Source organism: Octopus bimaculoides, chromosome 1 (assembly GCF_046866305.1).
Source record: "Octopus bimaculoides isolate indiv1 chromosome 1, ASM4686630v1, whole genome shotgun sequence".
Taxonomy (NCBI): Eukaryota; Metazoa; Mollusca; class Cephalopoda; order Octopoda; family Octopodidae; genus Octopus; species Octopus bimaculoides.
The window spans coordinates 182,117,119-182,132,561 of NC_142928.1; the positions used below are offsets into that span (position 1 = coordinate 182,117,119).

The following is a 15,443-nucleotide window of genomic DNA, read 5'->3' on the forward strand; positions in this document are numbered from 1 at the left end:
AGCTTCTCTCGGATATTCTCAGCGTGCACCTAAAATGTCACTTCAGTTGGCCACTAAGACTTATGAGCGACATGTTCTTAATGTCTCAAAACGTCAAAAGAAATTTGGTTACCCAACTCCCATCAAGACGTACTTGGCCGCCAGACTAAAACACTACGGCCGCCCAGCTTCTAGTTTTTGTTCATGGCCATTGAATTACTATACGAGTCTAGAAAATTTGTGTTTATCTCTTGATCCATGCCTTTCCAAAACATTTTAAACCTGGCACTGTATTCGGTCTGTACAAGAGGAATGAAAATCTCGCAGCCGGCAAAGGAAGCCATCTCAGAAATCCAGGCATCGCTAATGACTACCACATTTAAAATTAGTAACTTGAAACCGTCTGTCTTCATGTTCTGGGTTCAAATTCCACCCTGGACGACTTAGCCTTTCATCCTTTCGGTCTCGATACAATAAGTACCAGTTGAATGTACTGGTGGCTTTGTGCCAATATTTGAAACCATTACTATTGTTGCTGCTGCTGCTGCTGCTGCTGTTGTTGTTGTTGTTGTTGTTGTTGTTGTTTGTAGAGGCGCAATGACCCAGTGGTTAGGGCAGCGGACTCGCGGTCATAGGATCGCGGTTTCGATTCCCTTACCAGGCGTTGTGAGTGTTTATTGAGCGAAAACACCTAAAAGCTCCACGAGGCTCCGGCAGGGGATGGTGGCGAACCCTGCTGTACTCTTTCACCACAACTTTCTCTCACTCTTACTTCCTGTTGTGTCTGTAATTCAGAGAGTCAGCCTTGACACATTGTGTCACGTTGAATATCCCCGAGAACTACGTTAAGGGTACATGTGTCCGTGGAGTGCTCAGCCACTTGCACGTTAATTTCACGAGCAGGCTGTTCCGTTGATCGGATCAACTGGAACCCTCGACGTCGTAAGAGACGGAGTGCCAACAACATTATTATTGTTATTAGGGCCGCGAGCTGGCAGAATCGTTAGCACACCGGACGAAATGCTTAGCGGTATTTCGCCCGTCAGTACGTTCTGAGTTCAAATTCCGCCGAGGTCGACTTTACCTTTCATCCTTTCGATGTCGATAAATTAAGTACCAGTGAAACACTGGGTCGATGTAATCGACTAGTCCTCTCCCTCCAAATTTCGGGCCTTGCACCTTTAGCAGAAAGGATTATTATTATTATTATTATTATTATTATTATTATTATTATTATTATTATTATTATTATTATTATTTGCTGAAATGGTGCGGTTGGGGTGGAGGGTGTTATTACTTTCATAACCATGGAAATTTATTTCACTGTCAGTTTAGTTCTTTTACTATACTGTTTCGGCCTTAAAAGGAACCAAGTTTATTTCTGTTAACCATTTTTTAAAGAAACTGACGCACAATATTGAATTTAATGTAATCTAACATAAATTCAGGTTCTTTGGAATTAGTGTGTAATAAAATTCAAGAATGCTCAGTAGTTTAATAGTTAAAGCCAAAAACTGAAATTGACGATACGTATACAGTTGGGCATAAATATATCTGTGGATAGTATTAAATTTAAGTAGACGCATGCAGTACGTTATTCTTTTCGAGCGCGAGAGATCACGCGTTGTGTGTTTTTTTATAAGTGTGTGTGTGTTAGTGTGTGTAAGAGTGTGCGCTTATATGTGAGTGAGTATGTGCTTGTGTGCGCGTGGTTTAACACATGTATTAATTTAACCTCGTTTTCTTCATTAGAAAACTAAAGGAAATTAAATCAAGTTGTCGTGCCGTTATTCTTTGCATCACCTCTTAACACCAACATTATTTGACACATAATAATTAAATATAACTCAATGTCTAACTTCCACAGAATCCACAATATCAAAACACATTTTAAAAAAATAAATAACCAAGTTTGTCGCCCACAGTTATAACAACAATATTTTTTATCTAATCTAATTACCACAGATCCCAAAACATAACTTCATACAATAAGGTATCACAATTATTTTTCTAATAATCGCTGCTCTAAGCGTTCTGTTGAAAGTTAACAGAAAATTAAAGACATTAACTGCAACTTGAAAAAATACAACGAAATGAGAAGAAAGATCGCTTTTCACAAATAGAATTATACCTTTGATCGCTATTTTCAATCCTTCTTGACAAGAAGCTCTATACTTCTTAGACTAGCAGAAATTCTACTTTGTTTAATCACAATTTACTTGGAATTATTACAAACAAAATAACTCACCAGCCTGTCTCGTGAGAAAATAAACTATGCTCAATGACACACTCATTGGATGCTATACTATCAAAGATTAGAAGTCACTCTTTGATAGTATCCTGTGAAATAGCAAACAAATATCGACTCTAAGATGCTTAGCGTTTTTATACTTCTATTCTCTTTAGTCTTTTACTTGTTTCAGTCATCCTGACTGCGGCCATGCAGGAGCACCGCCTCTAGTCGAGCAAATCGACCCCCAGGACTTATTCTTTGTCAGCTTAATACTTATTCTATTGGTCTCTTTGCCGAACCGCTAGCTTGCGGGGACTTAAACACACCAGCATCGGTTGTCAAGCGATGCTGGAGGAGGACAAAAACAGACGACAAACATATACACATACATACATACATGTGTGTGTGTGTGTGTGTGTGTGTGTGTGTGTGTGTGTATGTGTGTGTGTGTGTGTGTGTGTGTACGACGGGCTTCTTTCAGTTTCCGTCTACCAAATTTACTCACAAAGCTTTGGTCGGCCCGAGGCTATAGTAGAAGACACTTACCCAAGGTGCCACGCAGTGGGACTGAACCCGGGACCATGTGATTGGTAAGCAAGCTACTTACCACACAGCCACTCCTATATATATATAACCAGAAATGGCTCTGGCTCTGACTAAAGTAGAATTAATTATTTAGGTCGATCAATCTTTCTCAACCGATCAATGGGCCGATTGAGTAAATTTATTATTAACGAACCTGTAATGGTTACTGGAAACAACTGTAAGTCACATTTACTACAATAACGAAATATGAAATGCCTTGTCATCTGTAACACATACAAAGTTATACAGGAAAACGGTAATGAGATAGTTAATAGACTTATATCCACAGTAGAAAGATTGAATGGATTAGAAGTGGAAGGAAAGGATAAAAATATCTCTAAACTTTTTTGGATTCCTAAACTGGATAAAGTACCTTTTAAAAGTAGATTTATAGCAGGAGCTTGTAACTGTACAAATAAATAGCTATCTATTTTGGTTGATAAAGCTTTAAAGGTAGTTAGAACATAGTTTTATAAATATTGTGATAAAATTTATAACAGTTCGGGGATTAATTATTTTGGGAGTGTTATGTCAACTAAGAAATTTTTGGATAGACTGATTAAATGCAAGAAGGTTAAGAGTATATGTGTACGATTTTTCGAAGCTATATACAAACTTAAATATGTAGAAGAAGGTATTTTTAGTATATTAGATATTATAATAAAGAATATGTGTATATCTTTAAAGAATGATAGAGGTTTCTTCTCTAATTGTTATAGGGGATATACTAATATAAATAAGAGAAAAATGAAAGTGATGGTTAGTTTCATTATTCTTTTCTTCTCTAGGCACAAGGCCCAAAATTTGGTGGGAGGGGACTAGTCGATTAGATCTACTCCAGTACGCAACTGGTACTTAATTTATCGACCCCGAAAGGATGAAAGGCAAAGTCGACCTCGGCGGAATTTGAACTCAGAACGTAACGGCAGACGAAATACCGCTAAGCATTTCGCCCGGCGTGCTAACGTTTCTTATTTCTTTATTGCCTACAAGGGGCTAAACAGAGAGGGAACAAACAAGGACAGACAAAGGGATTAAGTCGATTACATCGATCCCAGTACGTAACTGGTACTTAATTTATCGACCTCGAAAGGATGAAAGGCAAAGTCGACCTCGGCGGAATTTGAACTCAGAACGTAACGGCAGACGAAATACCGCTAAGCATTTCGCCCGACCCGCTAACGTTTCTGCCATCTCACCGCCTTATAGTTAGTTTTATTATTAATAATTCGTTTGTTATGTTTGCGGATAGGGTGTTTGAACGGATTAAGGGAATTCCAATGAATGGCAATTGTAGCCCAGTATTGGTGGAACTTTATCTTTCTTCATGCGAGTTCTTTTTTCTTAGAAACCTATTTGCGAGGAAAAAGCTTGGTTTGCTTAAACACCTTAATGGATGCTGCAGATACATAGATGATATATTTATACCTAATTATGGTTTCTTTGAATTTTTACTTATAAAAATATACCATAGAGCATTTAAGGCCACAAGAAATGGTAATAATATAAAGAATATCAATTATTTAGATGTCAATTTAGTAATTAAGGATAATAATGAGATATGTACTGACATTTATAATAAAACAGATTTTGGTTTCCAAGTAGCTTCAATGCCATGGTTCAATAGTAGAATTCCTTCTTTTATAGGATAGAAAAGCACCTAGAAGAGACTTGATTGTTGGATATTGGTACAAGAAGCTAACCTTCTACCGACCATATCTTATCAACCTGTACGAATTTAAAGCCTGTCACATATATATATATATATATATATATATATATATATATATATATATATATATATATATATATATATATATATATATATGTATGTATGTATGTATGTATGCATGTATATATATATGTATGTATATATTTGTGCTTGTGCTTGTTCCCCGCCATCGCTTGACAACCGATGCTGGTGTGTTTATGTCCCTGTAACTTAGCGGGTCAGCAAGAGACCGATAGAATAAGTCCCTGGCTTACAAAGAATAAGTCCTGGGATCGATTTCTTCGACTAACACCCTTTGAGGCGGTGCTCCAGCATTGCCGCAGTCAAACGACTGAAACAAGTAAAAGAATATATATATATATAAGGCTGATTGTTATGGTTGGCCAGAGAGTGATCATTGGTTTCGCACCTATAAAGTGATTAGCAGTATAGGAAACTCGTCGGACACAAATGGCGAGTCGGCTATACTGCTAAGCGCTTTATAGGTGCGAAATAACAATCAACCATCTAAAAATATTTTACTGCTTTAATGTTTTAGAGTGTGCGTTTTTTTCAGATTTATGAACTACTGACGACAAATATGTGTGTGTGTGTGTGTGTGTGTGTGTGTGTGTGTGTGTGTGTGTGTGTGTGTGTGTGTTTACGTATGTATATAAAGGAAAAGAGGAAGAGAGAAATATTCAAAGAGAAGGAATGATAGGTGTAGACCGATAGAGAGTGATAGTGGAAGGGGGCGAATGGAGAAATTTGATCGTTTCTTGCGCTCGTAAGGTCTAAAAAGCAGCTAAATGGTCAATCGATATAGTGGATATAGCAGCCAAATCCCCATATATGACATATGAACATCTGACACAGGAAGGACACATTGGGTAATAATTTCTATGAAAAAAAAACATTCATTAATAATCACAGTCGGAACAATTTTAAAACTTGGCCTTTTCATTCCGGGATCGATTTGGGGTGAGCAATAACGAATATAAACTTATTTACTCTTTTGTATGCAAGGAACGCTTCAATTTCATCATAACTCTCTCTCATTCTCTCCCTCTTACTCCCTTTCTATCGTTCTCCCGCTGTATCTTTCTGTCTACTTTCTATCTAGCCCAAGTGCTTAAAATAGAGTGGACTCCCCTAGGGTTACCCACGTAGACAGTTTGTAGGTTTCAACCGATCAATGGGGTACATTCACCACACACATAGGCTAGAGTGGACTGGAATTCAAAGAATAGAAAGATATACACCATGTATTCCGTCCGACGCTCTTGCTGTTCTACTACTCTACGCCCTGAATGAGTATATTTTATCGTCCTTGAAAGTATGTATAATGAGGCTATACATGTTGCCATTGCAGGCCTTCCGAGATTGGCTATATCATTTATATGAGTGTGCGCGTGTGTGTGTGCCTTTGTGAGTAAGATGTTTGTGCGCGGAAACGTATCTGTGCATGCATTGGTAAGATGTAATTATTCTGAATATTAGTTTTTGGCGGCGGCGAGCTGACAGAATGGTTAGCACGTCGGGCAAAATGCTTAGCAGCATTTCGTTCATCTTTACGTTCTGAGTTCAAATTCCGCTGAGGTCGACTTTGCCTTTCATCATTTCGAGATGGATAAAATAAGTAGCATTTGAGCACTGGGGTCGATGTAATCGACTTAACTTCTCCCCGAAATTGCTGGCTTTGTGCCAAAATTTGAAATCAATATTAGTATTAATTTAGAAATTAATAACTATTGCAGTAAGTTTCAATGATTTCATGAATAAAGATATTTTTGTAGAATTTGTAAAATATTCTATTATGACGTAATTTCAGTCTTAGCTTTTCAACACAGAAAATTATATGTAGTTAACAGATTTGGTAAATATTTGGGTTTAAATACTCCGTTAGAAAATTTCAATACATTTCAATTATGGCGTCATAACACACTGATTTCCCTTGCGAATACACGGAACAATTTTACTTTCGTCTTATCGCCTTCAATACTTCAGCAGACACCATCACTGGATTTATAGATAGTCTTGTCTATAATCAATATAGCAGTGAAATATTCTGACTGTGTTAAGTAAGCATTTGATTCTACAGTCCGAGAAACAAGCACGCACATACAAACACATATTCTGCTAGTTCGAGGATGAGATCATCAGCTGTTGATTAGGATTTCGGATTTTACCCGTTTGTTTATATTGATATGAGGATTCAGATTTGTAGCGCTGATTAGTAAATGTGATATTTATATCTACTGACAATGCAATGGGAGAAAGAAAGACATATGAAAAGCGTCGCTTGCGTGCGTGAGATCTTAAAGAAGCATCTATATAGTCAATCGACATGGTAGACATAGCAACCAAATCTCCATACATCACACCTAAACAACTGAAAACAGAAGGATACATTGGGTAATAAATTTTGTTAAATGAAAAACCTCTATGGATTGTCACGGCCGAAATATTTTAACTTTCTGTTCGTCCAAGTCCTACTTTAGGATAAGCAATAACAAATCTACGCTTAGACATTCTTATGGACGCAAGAAACGCTTCAATTTCAAAATACCTCTCTTTCCCTATCTCTCTCTCTCTATCTATCTATCTATTTATCTCTATTTATCTATCTATCTTTCTCCCAAGTGTTCTCCTTTTTTTTTTTTTGTTGCTTCAGTTTGTGTATGCGTGTATATCTGATTGAGTTGATGTGTATGAAGTAAATTACAATGAAACGTAGCAAAATCTTCTTCTCGTAAAAAATATAACTGGGACGTTCGTAAATAATTTTTAAGATATAGATTTGAGCACAGTTTTTGAGTTTGTCAACTGAGAAGTTGTGTAAAGCCGTTATGAATTATAAAACGTAAGAAGGAACGTTGTCGCAAAAAGAACTACTTTTATATCCTTGAATTCCATAAGTTTATTACAAACAGTCCAAACACGTACGAGAGGGTGTTGAAAAGTTCCTGGCTTTAAGGGTGTCGCGAAAAGTCTGGTTAATGGGCCAACCTTCAGAGTTCTTTTGCAGAGCATAGAAAAACTGAAGGACCGCTGCGATATAAGTGTGTGAATCTGAGAGAGGAATATGTTAAATAAAATCATAATTAACTGATCCTCCTGTATTTCTTTTTACCTAAAGCCAGAGACTTTTCAGCACCCCTCGTACATTAAATCCAACCAAATACATATATACATACATACATTCATGTTGACAAACATACCTACATATGTATGTCAATACATATAAACATATATACATACACCAAAGGATTATTCAGACCTGATTTTTTTTTTCATTGTTATTAAGGCGGAGAGCTGGCAGAATCGTTAGCACGTCGGACGAAATGCTTCGCAACGTTTCTTCTGTCTTTACGTTTTAAGTTCAAATTCCGCCGAGGTCAACTTTGCTTTTCATCTTTTCGGGGTCGATAAACTAAGAATTGCAGTAAATGTCAACGGTTTCATGAATGAATACATTTTGTATAGTTTGAAAACTATTTCATTGCGACGTTTTTTCAATACACTAAAATTTAAGATAGGTAACGACCGAGTAAGCGAACGAATGAAAGAGTGATAAAGACGGAGACAGGGACAGAGAGACAGAAAAAAGAGAGAGACACATAGAGAAGGAGAGAAAGGTTCAACGAGACAGAAAACAGAGGTAGTCCTTCAGACGGAGAGAATGAGAGACAACGAGGTACTATGAAGTTGAAACGAAGCTTCTACATGGTCAACTAATGTAGAAGACATAGCAGCCTTTGGAAAATGTAGGACATATTGGGTAATAAATGTATTACAAAAAATTCTTGACCCGTGTGAGTTAGACTTTGTTCTGTCCATCCAGGGTCGACATTGGGATAATAACACTCACACATTGTTATTCACATAAGAAACGTTTCAATTTCATAATACCTCTCTCTGTGCCGCTCTTTCTATCGTTCTTCCGCTGAATTTCTCCCTCTTTGACTCTCTCTCTCTCTCTCTCTCTCTCTCTCTCTCTCTCTCTCTCTCTCTCTCTCTCTCTCTACGTCCGCTTATCTCTCCAGTGTTGTCGATCTTTTGTTGCTTCTGTGTGTGTATGTGTGTCTATGACGTAAATTAAAATAAAACGCTACAAAAACTTCTTTTTGAAAATTATAGTAACTGTCAGTTGAAACACTAGGATTTTCGAGCATTTTTACTCAATTGAAAATTGCGTGAGACGCCTAAGAATTTTCCAAGTGTGAAAATAAACGTTGTCAAAGAAGCATTACATTTATTTGAATCCTATAATTTTAATATCAGAAAATGGTCCAAACGCAAAATGAATCTAAATAGATAAACACATACATGCACAAGTGTCTTCTACTATAGCCTCGGGCCGACCAAAGCCTTGTGAGTGGATTTGGCAACCGGAAACTGAAAGAAGCCCGTCGTGTGTGTGTGTGTGCATGTGTGTGTGTGTGTGTGTGTGTGTGTGTGTGTATGTGTGCCTGTGTTTGTCCCCCACCATCGCTTGACAACTGATACTGGTGTGTTTACGTCCCCGTAACTTACCGGTTCGGCAAAAGAGACCGATAGAATAAGTACTAGACTTACAAAGAATGAGTTCTGGGGTCGATTTGTTCGACTAAAGGCGGTGCTCCAGCATGGCCACAGTCAAATGTGTGTGTGTGTGTGTGTGTGTGTGTGTGTGTGTGTGTGTATGTGTATGTGTATGTATGTACGCATGCATGTATGTATGTGAACGCGCTTGTGTGTGTGAGTTCAATTAAATTATTATTTACTTTTTTCTTATTATTGCTCGCAGCAGCTGTAGTAGTAGTAGTAGTAGTAGTAGTAGTAGTAGTAGTAGTAGTAGTAGTAGTAGTAGTAGTAGTAGTAGTAGTAGTAGTAGTAGTAGTAGTAGTAGTAGTTTTATAAGAATTGCAGTATGTATCAATGATTTTATGAATGGAGACATTATTTAGAATTTGTAAAGCATTCGGTTATGACGTAGTAGCAAGCCTAATATTTCAATACAGAAAATTTAACGCAGGTAACGAGCGAATGAGCGGGAGATGGGAGAGAGAGAAAGAGAGAGAGAATGAGAGACAGAGAATGAGAGACAGAGAATGAGAGAATGAGAGACAGAGAGTGAGATGTGAGGGAAGAGGGGAAGAGACGTATTCTGAAACTGAAGCGTTTCTTGCGTGCTTAAAATCTAAAAGCGTCTATCTGGTCAATCGATGTAGTTAGACATAACAGCCAAATCACACCTTCAGAAAAGGATATATTCGGTAATAAATTCTTTCTTTCTTTGCTTTTAACCCTCCAATGCAGAGTATAGGTCACTTATAATTGAATTCCATGTCGCATAATTTTTCGCTTCTGTACTTATTCTCTGCTATGAATGTCCCCCTTTCTCTAGTTCCTTTTGTGTTGATCTACGCCACGAGTTCTTAGGCCTACCCCTCTTTCTATATCCATCCGGATTCCACTGTAAAGCACTTTTCACTGCATTTGGTGTGTCCTTTCTAATTTAATTGTACTACCAATCCACTTCCACTTTTTCTTAAATATTTGCTCCCTAATCGAAACTTGATTTGTTCTTTGCCATAGCTCCATATTGCTTATGTGTTCGGGCCAACAAATTTTAAGTATACTACGCAAGCATCTGTTGATGAATGATTGTATTTGCTTATTTGACTTAACTGTTGCTCGCCATGTCTCAGCCCCATAGAATAACACCGCTTTTACGTTAGTGTTAAAAATTCTTATTTTGTTCTTTATTGAAATTACACTTGCGCTCCATACATGTGAAAAGCGGTCCTTGCCTTACTTATTCTCGTCTTAATATCTTCGTCGGTACCGCCTGAGAACGTTATCTTACTACCTAAATACGTAAACTCTCGAATACTCATAGCCGGAAAATTTTAACTTTGGTCTGTTCATCCATTTTCGACATAGCATAAGCTTTCTAAAGTACGCAAGAAGCCCTTCAATTTCATTATAATGCTTATCTTTCTGTATCTTCCTCTTTTTGATTTTCTGTCTATTTGTTCTCCCAACTTACCCTCTCTCTGGATCTTTCCACTTTTTCATTCTCTCTCTCTCACTCTCTCTCTCTCTCTCTCTCACTCTCTCTCTCTCTCTCTCTCACTCTCACTCTCTATTGCTGTCCCACTAATTTGCCCTCTCACTGAATTTTTTCATTCTCTCTCTTTCTCTTCATCTCTTTTTTTATCTCTCCAATGTTATTACAATGAAACGCTACAATAGCTTTCCTTTAAAATTATAGTAACTGCATTACCACTATTTGGAATCGATAAAATAAGTACCAATCGAGCCGCTCCCTTAAACTTTCTGGCCTTGTGCCAAAAATTTGAGACCAGTAGTAGTAGTAGTAGTAGTAGTAGTAGTAGTAGTAATTTTCTTTTGTAAATAATAACTAAGGATTGCAAGAATTTTAAAATTATTTTCTTATGACGTAATTTTAATCTTAGTTCCTCTATTGAGAAAATTACAAAGAGGTAACAGATTTGATAAATATTCGGGTTTAAAATCTCGATTAAAAATTTTGGTACATTTCTATTATGACGTCATAATCGATTGATTTCCCTTATGAATATGCGGAACGTGCTTTGTTTATATGTATAGCATTGAAATATTCCAATGATTACACGATAGGCAAGCATTTGATTTTACAGCCCCATAAACACACACACACACACACACACACACACACACACACACACACACACACACACACACACACGTACTGCTAGTTCGAGGATGTAGACCATTATCAGTTCATTGGGATTTGGGATTTTATCGGTTTGTTGACATCGAGATGAGGCTTCGATTTGCAGAGAAGACCTTTTGAGTAGTCGTGATATTAACATCTTATGCAACAAAGGACTGCGGGCGCGCTCACATCAGCCCGCAGCCTCCCACCTCAAAGCTATACGTTGCATGCGCTGGTACGGACATTTCCTCCGACTCCTGCTTGATCATCCTACCAGAGCATTACTCTAATTGGATCTAGCAGCTGCAGGCTGGAAGAAGCCTTGTAGCAGGCCCCGCACCAGATGGCTGGACGTGATTGGGGAAGATCACCAGAGACTAAACGTCACCTTGGAGGATCCAGAAGAGAGCGGCTGGCACGGGACCGCCAACGATAGAGAGCATGAAACGAGTGAAGTGAGCGAAGCAATGATATTACAGAGAACATTAATGCACATACCGATTTGATTCACATACTCAAACGCGCACAGTTGGAAGATACAGAAAAGAGGCAGTCCTATTACACGGCACCTTGGGCAAGTGTTTACAATAGCACCAGATTGACCAATGCCTTGTGAGTGAATTGTGCAAACGGAAATTGTGTGGAGGACGATAATGTGTGTGCGTATGTTTTATACGTGTGTGTGTGTGTGTGTGTGTGTGTGTATGTATGTATGTGTATGTACGTATGTGTGCGGTATGTGTGCACGTGTGATAGAGAAATAGACAGACAGACAGACAGACAGAAAAACAGACAGACAGACAGACAGAAAAACAGACAGACAGACAGACAGAAAAACAGACAGACAGACTGATAGATAGATAGATAGATAGATAGATAGATAGATAGATAGATACATTTCTTTTATTAGCCACACAGGGCTCAACAAAGATGGGACAAATACAATGAAGAGCTTTTCTTTTTGGGAGGAGGAAGGGAAAGAGAAAAAAAAAGTAGGGGATGTCGATCAAAAGGGATCGTAGGAAGGAAAAAAGGGGGGGAGTTCGATCAAAAGGGATCGAGAGATAGATAGATAGATAGATAGATAGATAGATAGATAGATAGATAGATATACAGAGAGAGTTGGGAAACAGGTATTATGGAATCGAAGCATCTTTGCGTGTGTAAGATCTAAAAGAATGCCTCTATATATGGTCAATCGATGTAGCAGACACAGTAGGTAAAAATACATATATAACATCTTGACGTCTGAAAAAAATGAGGAACACACTGGGTAATAACTTTTGTGAAATAACATTTATGGATAGTCACGGCCAGAACGCTCTATTAACTTCAGTTTGTTCATCCCTGGTCGACTCTGAGAATAACAACGATAAATACCGTATGCACGTAAAAAAACGCTTCCATTTCATTATACCTTTCTCTGTCTATCCTTACATCGTTCTCTCACTGGTTTCCCCTCACTCTGAATCTTACTCGCTTTCACTATCATCCACTCACTTCTCCCCCCCCCCTCTCTATCTATCTATTTATCTATCTATCTTTCCAGTGAAGTCTTTTGTCTGTGTGTATGAGAGTGTGTACGTGATTGTGTCAACGTGTATGAGCGTAAATTAAGGATATTACAATGAAACGAACGCTAAAATTATTTCTATATTAACTGTATAATCACTTAAAAAAACGAATCTGAGACTTTCGTAAAACATTTGTACACACATTATATGATTGAAAGAGGTCGACTTTGCCTTTCATCCCTTCGGGGTCGATAAATTAATTACCGGTTGTCTAGAATAGAAAAGATTATATGATTGAAAGAAAACAAATATCTGCACACCAACACATATATATTCACATATGAACTCGTACTTACATATTTATACATCCGTAAAATTTCCTTGACAAAAATAAAAACGCTTTTTTTTTTCTTGAACCCCCGAAAGTATGAATAAAAAGGCTGTGCCCGTTGCCATAGCAGGACGTCCCAAAGAAGGCTCTATCCATCTTTCCTTTTCTTCACATACACACACACGCTCAGGGGCAAGCATCAAAATTGCGTCCCTCCTCCCACCACCACCAATCAAAACGCAGCGCATGCATTTTATGAGGTCAAGTAAGAATACCTATTTTGTCTAGTGGCGTGAATGGCGATAGACAAAACAAACCATGCCTGATAAGGTTTTAAAATATATTTTTTAATGGCTTAATTAGAAAATGATCTTGGCCAAAATTGCGCCCCTCTCAAAGTGATGCCCAGGACATGTGCCCTGCTTGCCCCACCCCAACTACGCCCCTGTACACACATGCACTATGTATGTATGCGTGTGTAAATGATATAGCTAATTATTAATTGTAGTAGTTTAGTAAATAAATAAGGATTGCAGTATTTCCTGAATGTAGACGTTTTATAGAATTTGAAAAATATTCTATTATGGCGTAATCTCAATTTTATATTTTCACCACAGTAAATTATATGTAATAGATTTCGATACATTTCTATTATAACAAATAACAGACTGATTTCCCTTGGAAATACGAGGTACAATTTTGCTTTCGTCGTCATCACTACAATGTTTCAGTAGGCATCAGCACTATTTATAGATAGCCTTCTCTATAATAAGCATAGTATTGAAATATTCCAATGACAATATGACATGTAGATATTTAATTCTCCACTCGTCCCCAAAACAAAAAGCATAGAAGCACATTCTGGTAGTTCGAGGATGTAGACGATCATCAGTTAATTAGGATTGCGGATTTTACGCATTTGTTCATATAAATATAAAGCTTCTGATTTGCAACGAAGATCTTATGGGTAGTTGAGCTATTTACATCTTATTGCAGATTGAATTATATATACACAGAAACCGATTTATCACATCTACACACGCACACATTTAAAAACAACAGTATAAGGAATGCCATTTCGCGGAATCTTAGGTGTGTTCTCTGTGCTGATCTTTTTATTATTTTTTTCTTACTCTTTTACTTGTTTCAGTCATTTGTAAGCCCAGTTCTTATTCTGTCGGTCTCTTTTGCTGAACCGCTAAGTTACGGGGCGAGGCTATAGTACAAGACACTTACCCAAAGTGCCACGCAGTGGGACTGAACCCGAAACCATGTGGTTGGTAAGGAAGCTACTTACCACACAGCCACTCCTGCGCCTACAGCCACTCCTTAATTTGGTAGATAGAAAAACTTCTGTGAATACCCAACGTCTTTGTGTTTGAGCTTATACCCTTGATCACTCCACCAGCAGTTCGGTTTGTTTAAGCTGTAGCGAGATCAATTAGTGGTAACGAGTCTTCGACCAAACCATTCACAGTGGGAAGGTGGGCAGCAAGGCCTCGGTCCAATTGCCAAAACTCTTGAAAGATATTACAGAATATATATATATATATATATATATATATATATATATATATATATATATATATATATATATATATAATACAAATAATATGTGAGTATATGCATATATACGTACATGTATATATAGATGCATATCTGGGTACAGGACGTCACAAAAAACGTGGACAAAATGAAAATCAGAAAATAAACAGACCACAGAAAACACACAGGCCACATAGAGAACATTTCCTTCATCAGCTGTCACCATTCTAAATCTAAGCGTTTCGAAGAGTTAGGGCAGTGATGCGTTGTTAGAATGGCTCTTCCCACGGAAACAAATTAAATTTTTTAATGCAGAGGAATGTAGTGGCGAACAGAAAACACGACAGGAAAACAAAACAGTGAAAATAAACAAGAAGGGCAGTAAGGCCAGACGTGAAACATATATATATATATATATATATATATATATATATATATATATATATATATATATATATATATATATATTATATTATATACAGTGTGCATTTAAACACATAAGAGGTAGCCATCATAGGATACCTGGCACGCTAGAAGGAATAGCCAAAATCCAAACCACTATTAGGGATAAATTTCGAAGGGAATGAGAAATAAAAACATTTACCATCTATCTCCTGGATCATGGTTTCTGACTCTATATTACCAAATAGAATATTTTGCTAGGCGGAGTATTCATCAGCAGGTACGCCCAAGATTAAACATATAAACACAAGGCAATCCAGCATGTGCCCCGTGCTTATATATTATAATTTTTGAAATCCACCGCGCAAGTGCAGTTTTTTGTCGGCAGCAAATAAAATAATGCCGGCGTTACTTCGAAAATTTGCCAAAAATTATCA

At 37.5% G+C, this 15,443-nt stretch overlaps 1 protein-coding gene across 6 annotated transcripts in view; it reads right to left on the bottom strand.

Annotated features, from left to right (window-relative positions):
• LOC128249403 (uncharacterized) overlaps nucleotides 1-13,261 on the bottom strand; it is a 162,529-nt gene extending 149,268 nt beyond the window's left edge. For 5 of the 6 annotated variants that reach the window (XR_016244400.1, XR_016244401.1, XR_016244399.1 and 2 more), the window contains exon 1: nucleotides 13,085-13,261. Coding sequence is in view for 3 of the 6 variants with exons in the window: in XM_052972939.1 (XP_052828899.1) it covers nucleotides 13,085-13,215 (131 nt within the window). In the remaining 3 variants the exon portion in view is untranslated. Of the gene's footprint in view, nucleotides 1-7,788; nucleotides 8,580-13,084 lie in introns of those variants that run through there. The other variant, XM_089363341.1, reaches the window with a different exon arrangement.
• Nucleotides 13,262-15,443: the final 2,182 nt, after the last annotated feature.